The sequence below is a fragment of the Hylobates moloch genome, unplaced genomic scaffold (assembly GCF_009828535.3).
Source record: "Hylobates moloch isolate HMO894 unplaced genomic scaffold, HMol_V3 SCAFFOLD_17, whole genome shotgun sequence".
Classification (NCBI taxonomy): Eukaryota; Metazoa; Chordata; class Mammalia; order Primates; family Hylobatidae; genus Hylobates; species Hylobates moloch.
Window position 1 is genome coordinate 68,066,363 of NW_026652292.1, and position 16,371 is coordinate 68,082,733.

General features: G+C 42.4%; 2 protein-coding genes across 4 annotated transcripts in view; one reads left to right on the forward strand and one right to left on the reverse strand.

Moving 5' to 3' along the window:
* Positions 1-16,371, forward strand: part of FAM184B (family with sequence similarity 184 member B) — a 172,879-nt gene that overhangs the window by 116,572 nt on the left and 39,936 nt on the right. For all 3 annotated transcript variants that reach the window (XM_058430013.1, XM_058430014.1, XM_032135520.2), the window contains one exon: positions 12,564-12,661. In XM_058430013.1, coding sequence (XP_058285996.1) covers positions 12,564-12,661 — 98 coding nt within the window. The remainder of the gene's footprint in view (positions 1-12,563; positions 12,662-16,371) is intronic.
* Positions 1-16,371, reverse strand: part of MED28 (mediator complex subunit 28) — a 125,461-nt gene that overhangs the window by 54,466 nt on the left and 54,624 nt on the right. The window lies entirely within an intron of this gene.

Sequence of the window (16,371 nt, forward strand, 5' to 3'; positions counted from 1 at the left end):
ATAAAGCCTGTATGATAGCACATCTGTTTTTTTAAGCCCGGTGTTGAGACTTACTGCTCAGAAAAAAAAGATTCCTTTTAAAATATTACTGCTCACTGACCACCTGGTCACTCAAGAGCGCTGATGAAGAGGTACAAGGAGAGTAATGTTTTCATGCCTGCTGACACAATACTCATTCTGTAGCTCATAGATCAAGGAATAATTTCTCCTTTGAAGTCTTATTATTTAGGAAGTAGATTTCTTAGCACAATAAGACAGGGTGAAAAAAAAGAAATATATTTCATTTCATAAGGTTATAGCTGCCATAGATAGTGGTTCTCCTGAAGGATCTGGGCAAAGCCCATTGAAAACCTTCTGGAAAGCATTCACCATTCTAGAAACCATTAAGAATATTCATGATTCATGATTTATGGGAGGAGATAAAAAACAACAATAAGAGTTTGAAAGAAATTGATTCCAACCCTCATGGATGACTTGGAGGGGTTCAAGATTTCAGATGAGCAAGTAACTATGTAGAGACAGAGAACTAGAATGAAATGTAAAGCCTGATGATGTGACTGAATTGCTGCAATCTCATGATAGAACTTCAATGGATGAGGAGTTGCTTCTTAGAAATGATCAAAGAAAGTGGTCTCTTCAGTTGAAATTTACTCCTGATGAGACTTCTGTGAGCATTGTTAAAATAACAAGAAAGGATTTAGAATATTACATGAACTTAGTTAATAGATCAGTGACAGTTTGAGAGAATTGCATCCAATTTTTGAAGAAGTTCTACTGTGAGCAAAATGGTGTCAAACAGTATTGTATGCTACAGAGAAATCTTTTGTGAAAGACAGAGTCAAGCTATGTGGCAAACTTCATTGTTATTTTAAGAAATTGCCACAGCTGCCCCAGCCTTCAGCAATGACCATTCTGATCAGTCAGCAGCCATCAACATTGAAGCAAGACCCTTTACAGCAAAAAGATTACAACTCACTGAAGGCTCAGGTGATTGTTAGCATTTTTTAGCAAAATAGTATCTTTAAGTTTAGGTATGTATTTTTAGACATAAGGTTATTGCACACTTAATAAACTATAGTATAGTGTAAACATAACTTTTATGTGTATAGGGAAACAAAAAAAGTTGTGTGTCTTTGCTTTATTGCACTATTTGCTTTATTGTGGTAGTCTGGAACTGAACCTACAATATCTCTGAGGTATGCTTGTAATTATTAATACTTTTGTCTTTTAACTTTTATGCTAGAATTAAAAGTGATTTGCACACTACCATTACAGTAATATAGTTCTATATTTGCCTATATATTTACCTTTTCTAATGAGTTTCATACTTTTAGGCTACCCTGTTGCTGTTTAGCATCCTTTCATTTCAACTTGAATAAATCCTTTTAGCATTTCTTGTAAGACAGGTCTAGTGATGAAGAACTCCCTCCACTTTTGTTTGTCTGGGAAAATCTTTCATTTATTTTTGTTTGTTTTTGTTGTTTTAAATTTTTTTTTATTTCCATAGGTTATTGGTGAACAGGTGGTGTTTGGTTACATGAGTAAGTTCTTTAGCAGTGATTTATGAGATTTTGGTACACTGATCACCTGAGCAATATACACTGCACTCAGTTTGTAGTCTTTTATCCCTTACCCCCTTCCCACCCTTTCCTCCTGAGTCTCCAAAGTCCATTGTGTCATTCTTATGCCTTTGCATCATCATAGCTTAGCTCCCACTTATGAGTGAGAACATATGATGTTTCGTTTTCCATTCCTGAGTTATTTCACTTAGAATAATATCTCCAATCTCATCCAGGTCACTGCGAATGCCATTAATTCATCCTTTCTATGGCTGAGTAATATTCCAATGTATATATATACCAGAGTTTCTTTATCTGCTCGTTGATTGATGAGCATTTGGGTTGGTTCCACATTTTTGCAATTGCAGACTGTGCTGCTATAAACATGCCTGTGCAAGTACCTTTTTCATGTAATGACTTCTTTTCCTCGGGGTAGATACCCCGTAGTGGGATTGCTGGATCAAACTGTAGTTCCTAGTTTTAGTTCCTTGAGGAATCTCCACACTGTTTTCCATAGTGGTTGTACTAGTTTACATTCCCACCGGCAGGGTAGAAGTGTTCCCTGTTCATTGCCTCTACACCAATATCTATTTTTTTTAATGGCCATTCTTGCAGGAATAAGGTGGTATCACATTGTGGTTTTGATTAGCATTTCCCTGATCATTAGTGATTTTGAGCATTTTTTCATAGGTTTGTTGGCCACTTGTATATCTTCTTTTGAGAATTGTCTATTCATGTCCTTAGCCCACTTTTTGGTGGGATTGTTTGTTTTTCTCTTGCTAATTTGTTTGAGTTCATTATAGATTCTGGATATTAGTTCTTTGTCAGATGTATAGATTGTGAAGATTTTCTCCCATTCTGTGGGTTGTCTATTTACTCTGCTGACTGTTCCTTATTGGTACCAATCCTGTTGACACTATTCTGCAAGATAGAGGAAGAGGGAGCCCTCCCTAAGTCATTCTATGAAGCCAGTATCACCCTAATGCCAAAACTGGGAAAGGACATAACAAAAAAAGAAAACTACAGACCAATATCCCTGTTGAACATAGATGCTAAAAATCCTTAACAAAATACTAGCTAACCAAATCCAACAACATATCAAAAAGATGATTCGCCATGATCAAGTGGATTTCATACCAGGGATGCAGGGATAGTTTAACCTATGCAAGTAAATAAATGTGATACACCACATAAACAGAATTAAAACCAAAAATCACATGATCATCTCAATAGATGCAGAAAAAACATTTGACAAAATCCAGCATACCTTTATGATTAAAACTCTTAGCAAAATTGGCATACAAAGGACATATCTCAATGCAATAAAAGCCATCTATGACAAACCCACATTCTACTGAATGGAAAAAATTCAGTAGAATGGGAAAAAGTTGAAAATATTCCCACTGAGAGCTAGAACAAGACAAGAAAGCCCACTATCATCACTCCTCATCAATGTAGTACTAGATAGTCCTAACCAGAGCAATCAGATAAGAGAAAGAAATAAAGGGCATCCAAATCAGTCAAGAGGAAGTCAAACTTTCTTTTATTTTTGAAGGAGGGTTTTCCCAGGTATAGTATTCTTAGTTGACATTTTTTTTTTTGGCACTTTGAATATATCATCCCATTCCCTTCTGGCCTGCAAGGTTTCTGCTGGAAAATGTTCATTGTCTTATGAGGGGGTTCTCTTATATGTGACAAATAGCTTTTCTCTTGCTGCTTTCAAAATTTTATGTCTTTGACCTTTGACAATTTGATTATCTGTCTCAGTATGGTTCTTTGGGTTCATCTTATCTGATGTATTTAGGGCTTCTTGGATCTGCATGCTTATTTCCTTTTCCAGATTTGGGAACTTCTTAGTCATTATCTTTAAATAATCCTTCTTGTCCTTTCTCTCTTCTTTTTTCTTTTTGCATCTTTGGCTGAATTATTTCCAGTGACCTGTCTTTGAGTTTACTAATCCTTTCTTCTGCTTGATATAGTTTTCTATTAAATTCCTCTAGTGAATTTTCATTTCAGTTATTGTGTTATTGTTTTCAGGTCCATGATTTCTTCTGTTACTTTAAAAATATTTCCTCTCTTTGTTGAAATTCTCACTTTGTTCATTCATTATTCTCTTTATCTTGGTAAGCAACTCTATCAGAGTTATTTTTATTCTCCATCAGGTAAATCATATAACTATTTCATTAGGGTCAATTTATGGAGATTTATCTTGTTCTTTTGTTTGGAACATCTTTGCCTGATTTTTAGTTTCTTTGACTCTCTGTGTTGGTGTCCATGCATTAGACAAAGCAATCACCTCTCCCAGTCTTCCCAGGCTGATCTTGTACAAGAGAATCCTCCATTAATGAGCCTGGCCGGTAATGGGGGTCTCTACCAACTCATTTCCTCCCAGTAAGAAGCAGCAAGCTGTGGTTTTCATTTGTTCACTCTGCACTGAGCCAAGGAGGAGCTATGGTATCTACCAGCCCAAGTTTCCACCTCCATTCTCCTCCAAGTGGCTAGACTGTGATGGACCCTATAGAGCTCCAACAGCAGCAAGACAAAAGCTAGCCCTCTAGGGACATCCCCCTTAGAAAAGTTGGGGTGCTAGACATGCCAATTAACTCCTTTCCTCCTCTGGTTAAAGCTGGTGTAGGGGGTTTCTTCATGATCATATGGTACTTCACCAGGGGCAGCATCTTTGGCAAGAGTGTGTTCTGAATCTCCCTACCAGCTTTGGTGAGTCTGGTTTTGCATTCTCCTGGGGTGCAGGAGCTTTTTGATTAGTTTCTGATTTTTTACAAAGGGAATATGTACATGAATTATTGCTGAATTGATATGCTTATTGGGGAAAAGAGGGATCAGGACTTCCTTCTGCCATGTTGCTGACATTACTCCTCTCAGGTTGATTTTTTAGTTGCAGTTTTTCAGATACTTGGTATTTGCATAACATGGTTTGAACTCACATCCAGTTAGGCTTTGATGCTGGTAGGTGACAATCATGTCAACACAGCACAGCTGAGTGTCAGTGCAGTGACATGGAATTATGTGGATGGGAGTCAGAAAACACAGGGTTCTAGTTTTTGTGCCACGCTCCAGTGGCCATGAGACCTGAGGCAAATGGCTGGACTTCTCCAATTTAATTCCCCATCTGTAAATCAAAGATGGCAGTGCCTTTCCTGGCTACTTCATCGAGCCATATGCATCCATGAGATAATGTATAGAAATAGACAAATGCAGTGTAGCTGGGAGCCAGTGTTGTTTTTTTTTTTTAACATGCAACAGAATTTTATGCTGAATCATCAGAAAACCTTTCTGCCACTAAATACTATCAAGATTGCAAGATAATTACTCCAGATAAGCAATGATAATCACTTCCCATGAAAATATTTACAGCTACTGGCCAGGCGCGGTGGCTCACACTTGTAATCCCAGCACTTTGGGAGGCCGAGGTGGGCGGATCACGAGGTCAGGAGATCGAGACCATGGTGAAACCCCGTCTCTACTAAAAATACAAAAAATTAGCCGGGCGTGGTGGCGGGCGCCTGTAGTCCCAGCTACTCGGAGAGGCTGAGGCAGGAGAATGGCGTGAACCCGGGAGGCGGAGCTTGCAGTGAGCCGAGATTGCGCCACTGCACTCCAGCCTGGGCGACAGAGCGAGACTCCGTCTCCTCCGTCTCAAAAAAAAAAAAAAGAAAATATTTACAGCTACTAATGATAAATGCTAAAATATTTGTTGTATCAACTTGTGCTTAACAGGTAGGAGTGTAGATTGTTAGGTCATTTTTAAACTTTCATGTTCTATTAACTATTGTTCATTGTTTGCCTAGCTATGCTATTGTAAAAAGAAATGTTGTAAAGTCTTGGTATACTTAATGAAGCAGAAAAACAATGCATTTGTACATAAATTAAGCTATTAGGTTAATTTCTTTTTTTTTTTTCTGAGTTCCCTTAGTATTTATTGATCATTCTTGGGTGTTTCTCAGAGAGGGGCATGTGGCAGGGTCATAGGATAATAGCGGAGAGAAGGTCAGCAGATAAACACGTGAACAAAGGTCTCCGGCTTTCCTAGGCAGAGGTCCCTGTGGCCTTCCACAGTGTTTGTGTCCCTGGGTACTTGAGATTAGGGAGTGGTGATGACTCTTAATGAGCAGCTGCCTTCAAGCATCTGTTTAACAAAGCACATCTTGCACAGCCCTTAATCCATTTAACCCTGAGTTGACACAGCACATGTTTCAGAGAGCATGGGGTTGGGGGTAAGGTTATAGATTAATAGCATCCCAAGGTAGAAGAATTTTTCTTAGTACAGAACAAAATGGAGTCTCCTATGTCTACTTCTTTCTACACAGACACAGTAACAATCTGATCTTTCTTTATTTTCCCCACATTTCCCCCTTTTCTTTTTGACAAAACCGCCATCGTCATCATGACCCGTTCTCGATGGTCGCTGTCTCTTCGGAGCTGTTGGGTACACCTGTAGAAAGGCTGTCACTTCACACTTGGAAGGTTGCACAGCGGCCAGGCAGAGGCGCTCCTCACTTCCCAGACGGGGCGGCCGGGCAGAGGCGCTCCTCACATCCCAGATGATGGGCGGCCAGGCAGAGACGCTCCTCACTTCCAAGACGGGGTGGCGGCCGGGCAGAGGCTGTAATCTTAGCACTTTGGGAGGCCAAGGCAGGCGGCTGGGAGGTGGAGGTTGTAGCGAGCCTAGATCAGGCCACTGCACTCCAGCCTGGGCAACATTGAGCATTGAGTGAGCGAGACTCCGTCTGTAATCCCAGCACTTCGGGAGGCCGAGGCGGGCATATCACTCAAGGTCAGGAGTTGAAGACCAGCCTGGCCAACATGGCGAAACCCCGTCTCCACCAAAAATACAAAAACCAGCCAGGCGTGGTGGTGTGTGCCTGCAATCCCAGGTATTCGGCAGGCTGAGGCAGGAGAATCACGGGAGCCCGAGGCAGGGAGGTTGCAGTGAGCTGAGATCATGCCGCTACACTGCAGCCTGGGCAACAGAGGGAGACCGTCTCAAAAAAAAGAAAGAGAGAAAGAGGGAGAGGGAGAGGGAGACGGCGAGCCAGTGTTGTCATCTGGGTGCATCAGCCCTTTTAGTGTTTTCAGTCCTCTCCTCTTTCTGGACTCCTGCCCAGGACTCCTTTAAATATAGCTATGGTCAATAAAGTGGCCCAGAAATTACATCCTGCAGATTCCCTTTCACAGGCTCTGTGTTGTCTCAGAGTACATTTGGAATTCTTTTTAATCTCTAATAACTGTCATGAGATCCTTGTCCATTATTCATGTTGCTTTAAATTTTTTTCTCCCCTTTTCCCTGATCAGGCTTGCCAGAAGTTTGATGCATCTTTTCAAAAGCCAGCTTTTAGATGTGTTGGTCAGATGTGTTTTTTCTATTTCATTTGTTTTGTCTTTTATTTCTCTTTTCTTCTACTTACTTTGGATTTATTCATTTGTTCATTTTCTAAATTCTTGAATGTTTTCTAATGAATACATTTAAATACTAATTAATACATTTAAAGCTATAAATTTCCCTCTAAGTGTATGTCTGATCTGTGTCCCAGAGTTTTAAAGTTTATCTGATTCTTTTAAACTTACCTTCTGATTGCTTTCTAATGTTCTTGCAATGTCATCAGATCACACAGTCTGTAAAATGTGAGCACTTTGAACTGGGTTGAGATTTGCTTTGTAGACCAATTCAGGGTCAATTTTAAATAGTTCCTATAGATAGGGAGAAAAAGCATATATTCTTGATATGGTAGTAAAACATGTATATTTGAATCCTGGCTCTGGGATATATTCACTATATGACCTCACATAAATGTTAGTAGGTATTGGTTTATGTTTTTAGCTATTAGGTTTAGCTTGCTGATCTTGTTCGAATCTTCCTCATCCTAGCTCATTTTGTCTGCTTAAGGCATCAGTTTCTGGGAGATGTATATTAAAATCTCCCATTATAAATTTTCCCATTTCTCACTACAGATGTACACATTTTGCCTTATGTTTTCAGGCTCTGTCGTTAGAGGGCTATAGCTTCATTATTATAGCATTTTAGTGAACAATTCCTTTTATTAGAAGAGCTCTCCATGTAGAACTTAGCCAGTTCACGTTTGTCCTGACTACTGGTCTCATTAGAATTGTTTTGCCAACATATTTTGTGCTTTCTATTGAACAAATTTCTTAGTAACCTTGAATTTTCCTTTTGAGACCTGGACCTAATTAATCATACATCATTTATGTATTTATATTGTAATAGTACATATGCTCATCTGATTATCTATTTTTCTTCCATGTTCACCATGCAATTTCCCCAGGTTTATACAGAACCTGAATTTATGGCAGGTAACTCACAAAGCTGTTTTGCTTCTAGACTATGATATTTACTGCCGGGCTTTGTGGGAATTAGAGATCTCTGAGATATTTTTTATGCCCAAAATACCTGAAACTAGGAGGCATAGGAGGAACTTTTAGTCTCTGGTTCACATGTAGGTTATAATCTGTTTAGTCACAACATGTTTGAAAATACACGACAATGAACCAACCTCACTGGGCCCTGTTACCAGTTCATGTCAAACAGCTTGACTTTAGTTTCTAGTTACATAGAGTAAAGAGGGAGGAATCAGCCTACGAAAAATAGCTGTGCTGCAGGTTCTCAGTCCCTAGCTGTAGGGTTTATAACATTTTAAAAACTATCATCTCTGGGATTACTTTTACATTCACTTATGTTTAGGAAGGGAGAAAGAAAATGCTCCTATAACAGTACAAGGCAGAAAAACTTTTGTTGTTTTGTTTATTCGTGTGTTCCTAGAACAATGCCTGGCACATAGTAAGTGATCAATAAGTATCTGTAAGAAAATTGTGGTAGCAAGGCCGGGTGCGGTGGCTCACACCTGTAATCCCAGCACTTTGGGAGGCCAAGGCAGGTGGATCACTTGAGGTCAGGAGTTCGAGACCAGCCTGGCCAACACGGTAAAACCCTGTCTCTACTCAAAAAAATAAAAAAATTAGCCAGGCATGTTGTCACATGCCTGTAGTCCCAGCTACTTGGGAGGCTGAGGCAGGAGACTCACTTGAACACAGGAGGTGGAAATTGCAGTGAGCCTAGATCACACCACTGCACTCCAGCCTGGGTGACAGAGCAAGACTCCGTCTCAAAAACAAAACAAAAAACAACAACAGAAAGAAAATTGTGGTAGCAAAAAAATTGCTATGGGAACTTCAAGAGGAGAAGGTGTAATTGCAACAAAAGAGATTGTGAAGCCTTCATGAGGAAGTAACAGTTGAATAGGGCCTTGAAGAATAAGTAGGATCTGGAGATTAAAGGGTGCATCAATTAGGATTTGATCACAGAAACAAGCTACTAAGAATGATATAGGATATGAGATTAAATTTAGGAACTGACCTAGCATAATTGAAGGAGCCAGCTAAACACTTTATGTTCAACTGTTGCTTCTTTACCTAGTAGTGGGCCTAAAGTCAGCAGGGCAGGCCGCTGGAAGGAAAGAAGGACAGAAGTGAAGTGAGGAAGATCAAGAACGAACCGCAGCCCACAAGGCTGGGCTTGAACCGTGTCAGTATCTAAAGCCAACAAGGCTCCACCTTTGCTAATGCCAGGTGACCTGTAGGAGAATCAGGCATCCTTCATCATGGAGCTAGACATGCACCTACCTGGGGATAGGGAGAACCCTGAGGAGGATCTGGCAGGTGTGGGAGGAGCTTCAGGCCTGGCTGCTGCCCCAGGAGCTGTACACACAGTCCTAGGATAGAAAGAACTAAAAGAGAAACCAGCAAGAGCTAAAGGAGCTGATAGCCCAAAACCTGCCCTGGCCAGTAAGGTGAGCGAGCAGACCAACAATGACAGGTGTGAGCTGCAACAGCACCAGGTGCCCTGCATTCAAGCATCCAAGCGTAACAAGGAATGACTGCTGCTTCACTTCCATCTTCCACATTGTATGCAAAGTCCCATGGTCCAGAGTATGCAGGGAAGAAAGTCCCGGGAAGTGTAGCTCTGGCTTAGCAGAGTTAACTCAGAACATATCCACCCCAGGGGGAAGATAAGGGCTTAGGGAGAAAAGCCGCACGAGGCAGAGCAGATGTTTACTCTCTCTCAGGCCATCACTTTGGAGTGCCCCAGGACAGGTCCCCCTGGGCACAGTGGGCAGTGGGTTCCCAAGTGCCATCTCCATGCTGATTCTCTGGAAGTGGGCATCACATGATATTCTGCTACATTTAGAGGAAATGCAAATGATTTAAACAGAACTTGAACTTACGAATCATAAAGGCACAAAGGGAAAGGGCTTCTTCTAAAACAGAGCAGGAAAACACTCAAAGTTTGGGTGACAGCCGTCTCCACATGCCACCCTCCAGCCACATGTCCAGGGGATTTTCATGACAATGCAGCAATCCCAGGCCCTTCTCTCCATGGGATGTAAAGCGGGGGAAGGGTGGGTGCTGTGGCTTACGCCTGTAATATGACAACTTTGGGAGGCTGAGGCAGGAGGATCACTTGAGCCCAGGAGTTTGAGACCAGCCTAGGCAACATAGCAAGACCCTGTGCCTACAGGGAATGTAAAAATTACCCAGGCATGGTGGGTATATACCTGTAGTCCCAGCTATTTGGGAGGCTGAGGCGGGAGGATCGCTTGAGCCTCAGAAATCGAGGCTCCAGTGAGCCGTGATTTTGCAACCATACTCTACCCTGGGTGACAGTGAAATCTTATATCATAAAACAAAACAAAACAAAACAAAAACAACAACAAAAGTGGGTGTAGGGCAAGTATGGGAGAGAGTGGTCCCCCTGCTATCTGGAGTGGCCCGTGACATATTTGTGTTTCTTCATTTAGTAATGACTCGCATGTGCCACACACTGTTCTAGGCATCAGGGAAACAGGTGAGCAAAGCCCCTGCCCTCATGGAGCTTACCTTCCAGTGAGGGAAACAGATAATTAAAAAGTGGCCAAGTCAACGTTAGGCCGTGATATGTACTGTGAGAAAAACATAGAGCAAGGTGAGGAAAAGCGAGTGAGAGGGGGTGAGATTATAGAGGTGTCCAGGGAACAAAAATCCCTGGGAGTCCAGGCATGGTGACTTGCGTCTGTAATCCCAGCACTTTGGGAGGCGGAGGTGGGCAGATCACCTGAGCTCAGGAGTTCGGGACCAGCCTGCGCAACATGGTGAAACCCCGTCTGTACTAAAAATACCAAAAAAAAAAAAAAAAAAAAATTAACCAGGCACGGTGGCATGCACCTGCAGTCCCAACTACTTGGGAGACTGAGACAGGAGAATTGCTTGAACTCAGGAGACAGAGGTTGCAGTGAGCTGAAATTGCGCCACTGCACACCAGCCTGGGTGACAGAGTGAGATTCCATCTCAAAAAAAAAGAATTCCAGGGAATAAACTTGAGTGTTGAGTGTTCCTTAGGTACCTAATACTGTTCTAAGGACTTTACATTGTATCAGCTCATTTAATCCTCATGAAAACCTAAGTAATTTTCCCGAGGTCACATCATTAATAAGTAAAAGATCTGGCATTTAAGCACGGGTCATCTGGTAGCAGAGCCTAAGCTTTAAGCCAGGGACGATCTCCTGGTTGCAGTGAGTGAAGTGAGGGAGCAAGGAATGCAAATATCAGAGGGAAGAGGGAACAGCCAGTGCAAAGCCCTGAGCCAGGTGCATGCTTGTTGTTTGGAGGAGTAAAACCAAAAGTTTGGTTCTGGACATGTGGTAGTTTGAGAAGCAGAAGAGGAGGAGGTTTCAGCAGAGAAGACTGAGAAGCAGCAATTGGGGGGCGGGGGGAGGAGAAAGCCCAGGAAAGAAGGCTGCATAAAGGAAGGTATCATCAATATTTCCAATTCTGCTGGGAGGCCCCGTTACTGCAGACCCAAGAATCAACCACTGGATTTGGCAATGCAGAGGTCTTCATTGGTCTTGACATTGATGGCTTTTTATAGACAATACAGTATGTGGAAAGGCAACCAAAGAAGTTTTGTGCCAGATCAAGGGTGGATGGGACCCCAAGGCCCTACCCTCCAGCCTCAGCTCTGGCCCTTCCTACCCCTGAGACACCTCCCAGGATCCCTGGAACACAGTTTGACTACAGATGTAGGCCAGCCCCTTTGTTTCACAGTTGATGAAACTCAGGTCCAAAAAAGGGAAGAAGCTGGCTCAAGGCCATACAACTAGTTAGTGAAAAGCACAGGTTACAATTATCACTATTTCATGAGACAAATCTGTTCCTACCCTGTCTTATACTGTTTTCATGGACAGTGTAGTTATGACAAATAGAAAAATCAAAATAACAAGGTCTTTTTCACCTGTGTATCTCTGTGGGAAGGAGAGAATGATAACATGAGCAAATTCAACTCATAAAATATTCAGAAGCCTCACTGTTAACTAATCATTATTCCCATATTCTTCTCCCATACCCCATTTCTGGTCATTCAGCAAGTTCCATGTTTTCTGATTCTACATAATGGGACATAGCAGACTACAAACTGTTAAACGGATATAATAGTAACACCAGTCGCTCACGCTTACTGACCACTAGCCATGAGTCAGCATTGTTCTCAGGTCCTCACAACAGCCCCATGCAGCAGGCTTAACAAGGAAACAAGGACCTCTCTTTGAGGGTTATGCATGGAACCATACCAGGAAGTGGTTAAGAGTTCAGTCCCCAGGGTCCTATTGTCCAGTTGCATATTTCATTTCCACTTCTCACTGATGGTGGCACCCTAGCCAGGTTACTTCCCCTCTTTATGCTTTAGTTTTGTCAGCAGTGTGAAATGCTTCATAGACTGAAAAACAGGATACAGGGATCAGGGCTGGCATTGATCATAGTAAGCCAGGCACTGTTCTAGTCATGTCATCATCACGAGTCTTGGCATCCCCTGCAAGCAGGGCACCAATAGTGGGTTGCTGGGGGCTCCCTCTCCTCTCCTCTCTGATTTGAATAAGCCACAGGTTGAATCATGAAGCTGTACTTAAGCTCATCTTGTCTTTTTTTTTTTTTTTGCCTTAGGATCCATGCTTAAAGCTGGATGAAACTTCGCCGAGAGGAGAGGAGTATCAAGATAAGTTAGCAGCTGAAGAAGGAACCAGCAGTGATGAAGAAGAAAGGTATGGGAGGACATGCAGACTTCTGAGTGCTCCAATGAATGAGGACTCAGATGTGGAAGAATTCATCCATTCATTCATTCTATCCTCAAGTATTTATCACTGCTCCTTGCAGCATGCTTGGGGAGGCAACAAGCATATATTGTATGTCTTCAGCACAGCTATGGGCTTCACATAAACTGTCTTACTTAATTGTTACAACAACCCAGAGAAGCCATTTTTTAGCTTAAGAACCTGGAGCTCAAAGGTTAGCAGACCTGTCCAAGATACAGACCTGCACTGGCCCAAAACCTCTGCCCCTATGTTTCCAAGTGTTCTTTAATTAGGGGATATAAGGAAGCTTTGTGATCCCGAGGAAATCCCCACCTATATCACCTATGTCAGTCAGCTATTGCTGCTCTAACAAACACCCCCAAATATCAAAGATTTTTAGCTCATAGATGAGCTACCCTTATGATTGGCTCTATCAGGCTTTGCGGGTATATTAGATCATTTCCACACTGCTATAAAGAATCCCCCAAGACTGGGTAATTTCCAAAGGAGGGAGGTTTAATTGACTGACGATTCTGCTTGGCTGGGGAGGCCTCAGGAAACTTACAATCATGCCAGAAGGGGAAGCAGGCACATCTTACATGGCGGCAGGTGAGAGAAAAGTGTGTGTAGGAGGAAATGACAAACACTTATAAAACCATCAGATCTCATGAAAACTCACTATCATGAGAACAGCATGATAGTGAGTTCTCATGGGAAACTGCCCCCATGATCCAATCACCTCCCACAAAGTCCCACCCTCAACATGTGGGGATTATGGGGATTACAACTCAAGATGAGATTTGGGTGGGGACACAAAACCTAACCATATCAGCGGGACTTATATGAGCTTGGCTCCTGGGTGAGGGTCAGGTGTTATTGCTGTGCCACAAACTAGAGTTTGTGTGTGTGTGTGTGTGAGAGAGAGAGAGAGAGAGAGACAGTTGTGAATGGGATCGTGTTCCTGGTTTGGCTCTCGGCTTGAATGTTGTTGATGTATAGAAATGTTAGTGATTTTTGCACATCAATTTTGTATCTTGAGACTTTGCTGAAGTTGTTTATCAGCATAAGGAGCTTTTGGGCATAGAAAACTATGGGTTTTCTAGATATAGGATCATGTCATCTGCAAACAGGGATAGTCTGACTTCCTCTCTTCCTTTATTTCTTTCTCTCGCCTGATTACCACGGCCAGAACTTCCAATACTATGTTGAACAGGAGTGAGAGAGGGCATCTTTGTCATGTGCTGCAAACCTATTTTTTAAATGGACAAAATACTCAAACAAGCACTTCCCTAAAAAAGATATATGTGAGGCCGGGCATGGTGGCTCATGTCTGTAATCTTAGCACTTTAGAAGGCCAAGGCAGGTGGACTGCTTGAGCCCAAGAGTTCAAGACCAGCTTGGGCAACATGGCAAAATCCCGTCTCTACAAAAAAATACAAAAACTAGCTGAGCGTGGTGTCACATGCCTGTAGTCCCAGCTACTCAAGAGGCTGAGGTTGGAGGATTGCTTGAGCCTGGAAGGTTAAGGCAGCAGCAAGCCATGGTCACACCACTGTACTCCAGCCTGGACAACAGAGCAAGACCCTGTCCCAAAAAAGAAAAAAAAAAAAAAAATAAATATATATATATATATATATATGAGCGGCTCGTAAGCACACAAACATGTGATTAACATCATTAGTCATCAGGAAAATGCAACTCACTACCACAGTGAGATACCATTTCCCACCCACTGGAATGGCTAAAATGAAGAAGTCTGACAACACAAAATGTTAGCAACAATCCAGGGCAACTGAAACTCTCATACATTGCTGGTAGGGTCTAAAATGGTAAATCACTTTAGAAAACTATTTGATTGTTTCTTGAAACATTAAGCACACACCTACCAGCAGTTCCACTTTTAGGTATTTAAGCAAAAGAAATGAAAAACATTGCCGGGCGCAGTGGCTCACGCCAGCACTTTGGGAGGCCAAGGCTGGTGGATCACCTGAGGACGGGAGTTCAAGACCAGCCTGGCCAACATGGTGAAACCTCATCTCTACTAAAAATACAAAAATTAGCTGGGCGTGGTGGCACACACCTGTAGTCCCAGCCACTCAGGAGGCTGAGGCGGGACAATCACTTGAACCTGGGAGGTGGAGGTTGCAGCGAGCCGAGATGGTGCCGCCGCACTCCAGCCTGTGTGACGGAACAAGATTCCATTTCAAAAAAAAAGAAAAGAAAAACATATATCCACAAAAAAATCCTTGGACAAGTATATTTCTAGCAGCTTTATTTATAATAGCCCAGAAGTGTAAACAATCCAAATGTCTATCAGTAGAAAAATGGATAAACAAACTACAAGGTATTCATGTAATGGAATACTACACAGCAACAAAAAGAATGAATTGCTGACATACACCACAACATGGATGAGGCCAAAAGTCATGATGGGGAGCAACATAACCTGGAAACAAGAGAATGCATCCCACATGATTCTGTTTGTATAATGCTTAGGCTCAGGCAAAAGTGACCCATGGTGATGGAAATCAAAGCTTTGGCTGCAAGGGAAGTTTTTGGGTAGTGAAAATCTTCTGTATTTTGATTGAGATGTTGGGTTCATGGTTGTATATATTTGTCAAAACTCACTGAATTGTACACTTAAGATCTGTGCACTTCACTACATGTAAATTTTACTTGAATAAAACATTTAAAAGAATAATAATAACTGAGCCCTATCCTGAGAGAAAGTTCAGCCCCCTCCCCTCTCCCGGGACTCACTGGGAGTGCTTACCTGGTGGTGCCACCTGTCCCTCTTGCCCCAGGCTGCTCTTATGGTTTCTCTGGCCTCCTAACCCTTGGGCTGGTTTCATATTCAGAGTTTAGACCCAGGTATCCTTGCTTCATTGCTCCTTAAAGGTGGCTATGTTTTACACACCTTCGAAAGGCTTGAGGATAACCTAAGAGAATCAAAATGATGCAGAGAAAGAGAACTTCTCTCTTTTAATATGTATAGTTTTATTTGCTTGTTTGTTTGTTTGTTTGAGATGGAGTTTCGTTCTTATTGCCCAGGCTGGGGTGGTGGAATGGCGCAATCTTGGCTCACTGCAACCTCCGCCTCCTGAGTCCAAGTGAGTAGCTGGGATTACAGGTGCCCGCCACCACACTCAGCTAATTTTTTGTATTTTTAGTAGAGACGGGGTTTCACCATGTTGGCCAGGCTGGTCTCGAACTCCTGACCTCAGGTCATCCACCCGCCTCTGCCTTCCAAAGTGCTGGGATTACAGGCATGAGCCACCGCGCCCAGCCCATAGTTAGTTCTTTATGTAATTCTTACTATGCGCCAGACACTGTTTTAAGTATAGATATTGACTCTACTAATCCTTATGGAAAAGGTAGCATTATTAACCTTATGTTATAGAGGAGGAAGCTCAGGCCTAGAGAGTTTAAAGATCTCACCAAGATCTTTAAACTCTTCCCGTATTGAGTGGGTTATAGAGCTAAAATTTGGAGCTAGGTAGTCTGGCTCTTGCACCATCCTCTTGGCCACCTTCCTATGCTGCTTCTAGCATCAGACCCTTCCTTTCAGGGTCCCCGTTGTCTGTCTCTTCCTTAACCCCCCAGCCTGGGCCTTCTCACCTCTGCCAAGCAGAGTGCCCCTTCTCATGGCCTTTTCTCACAGCCCAAGACCCTAAACCCCA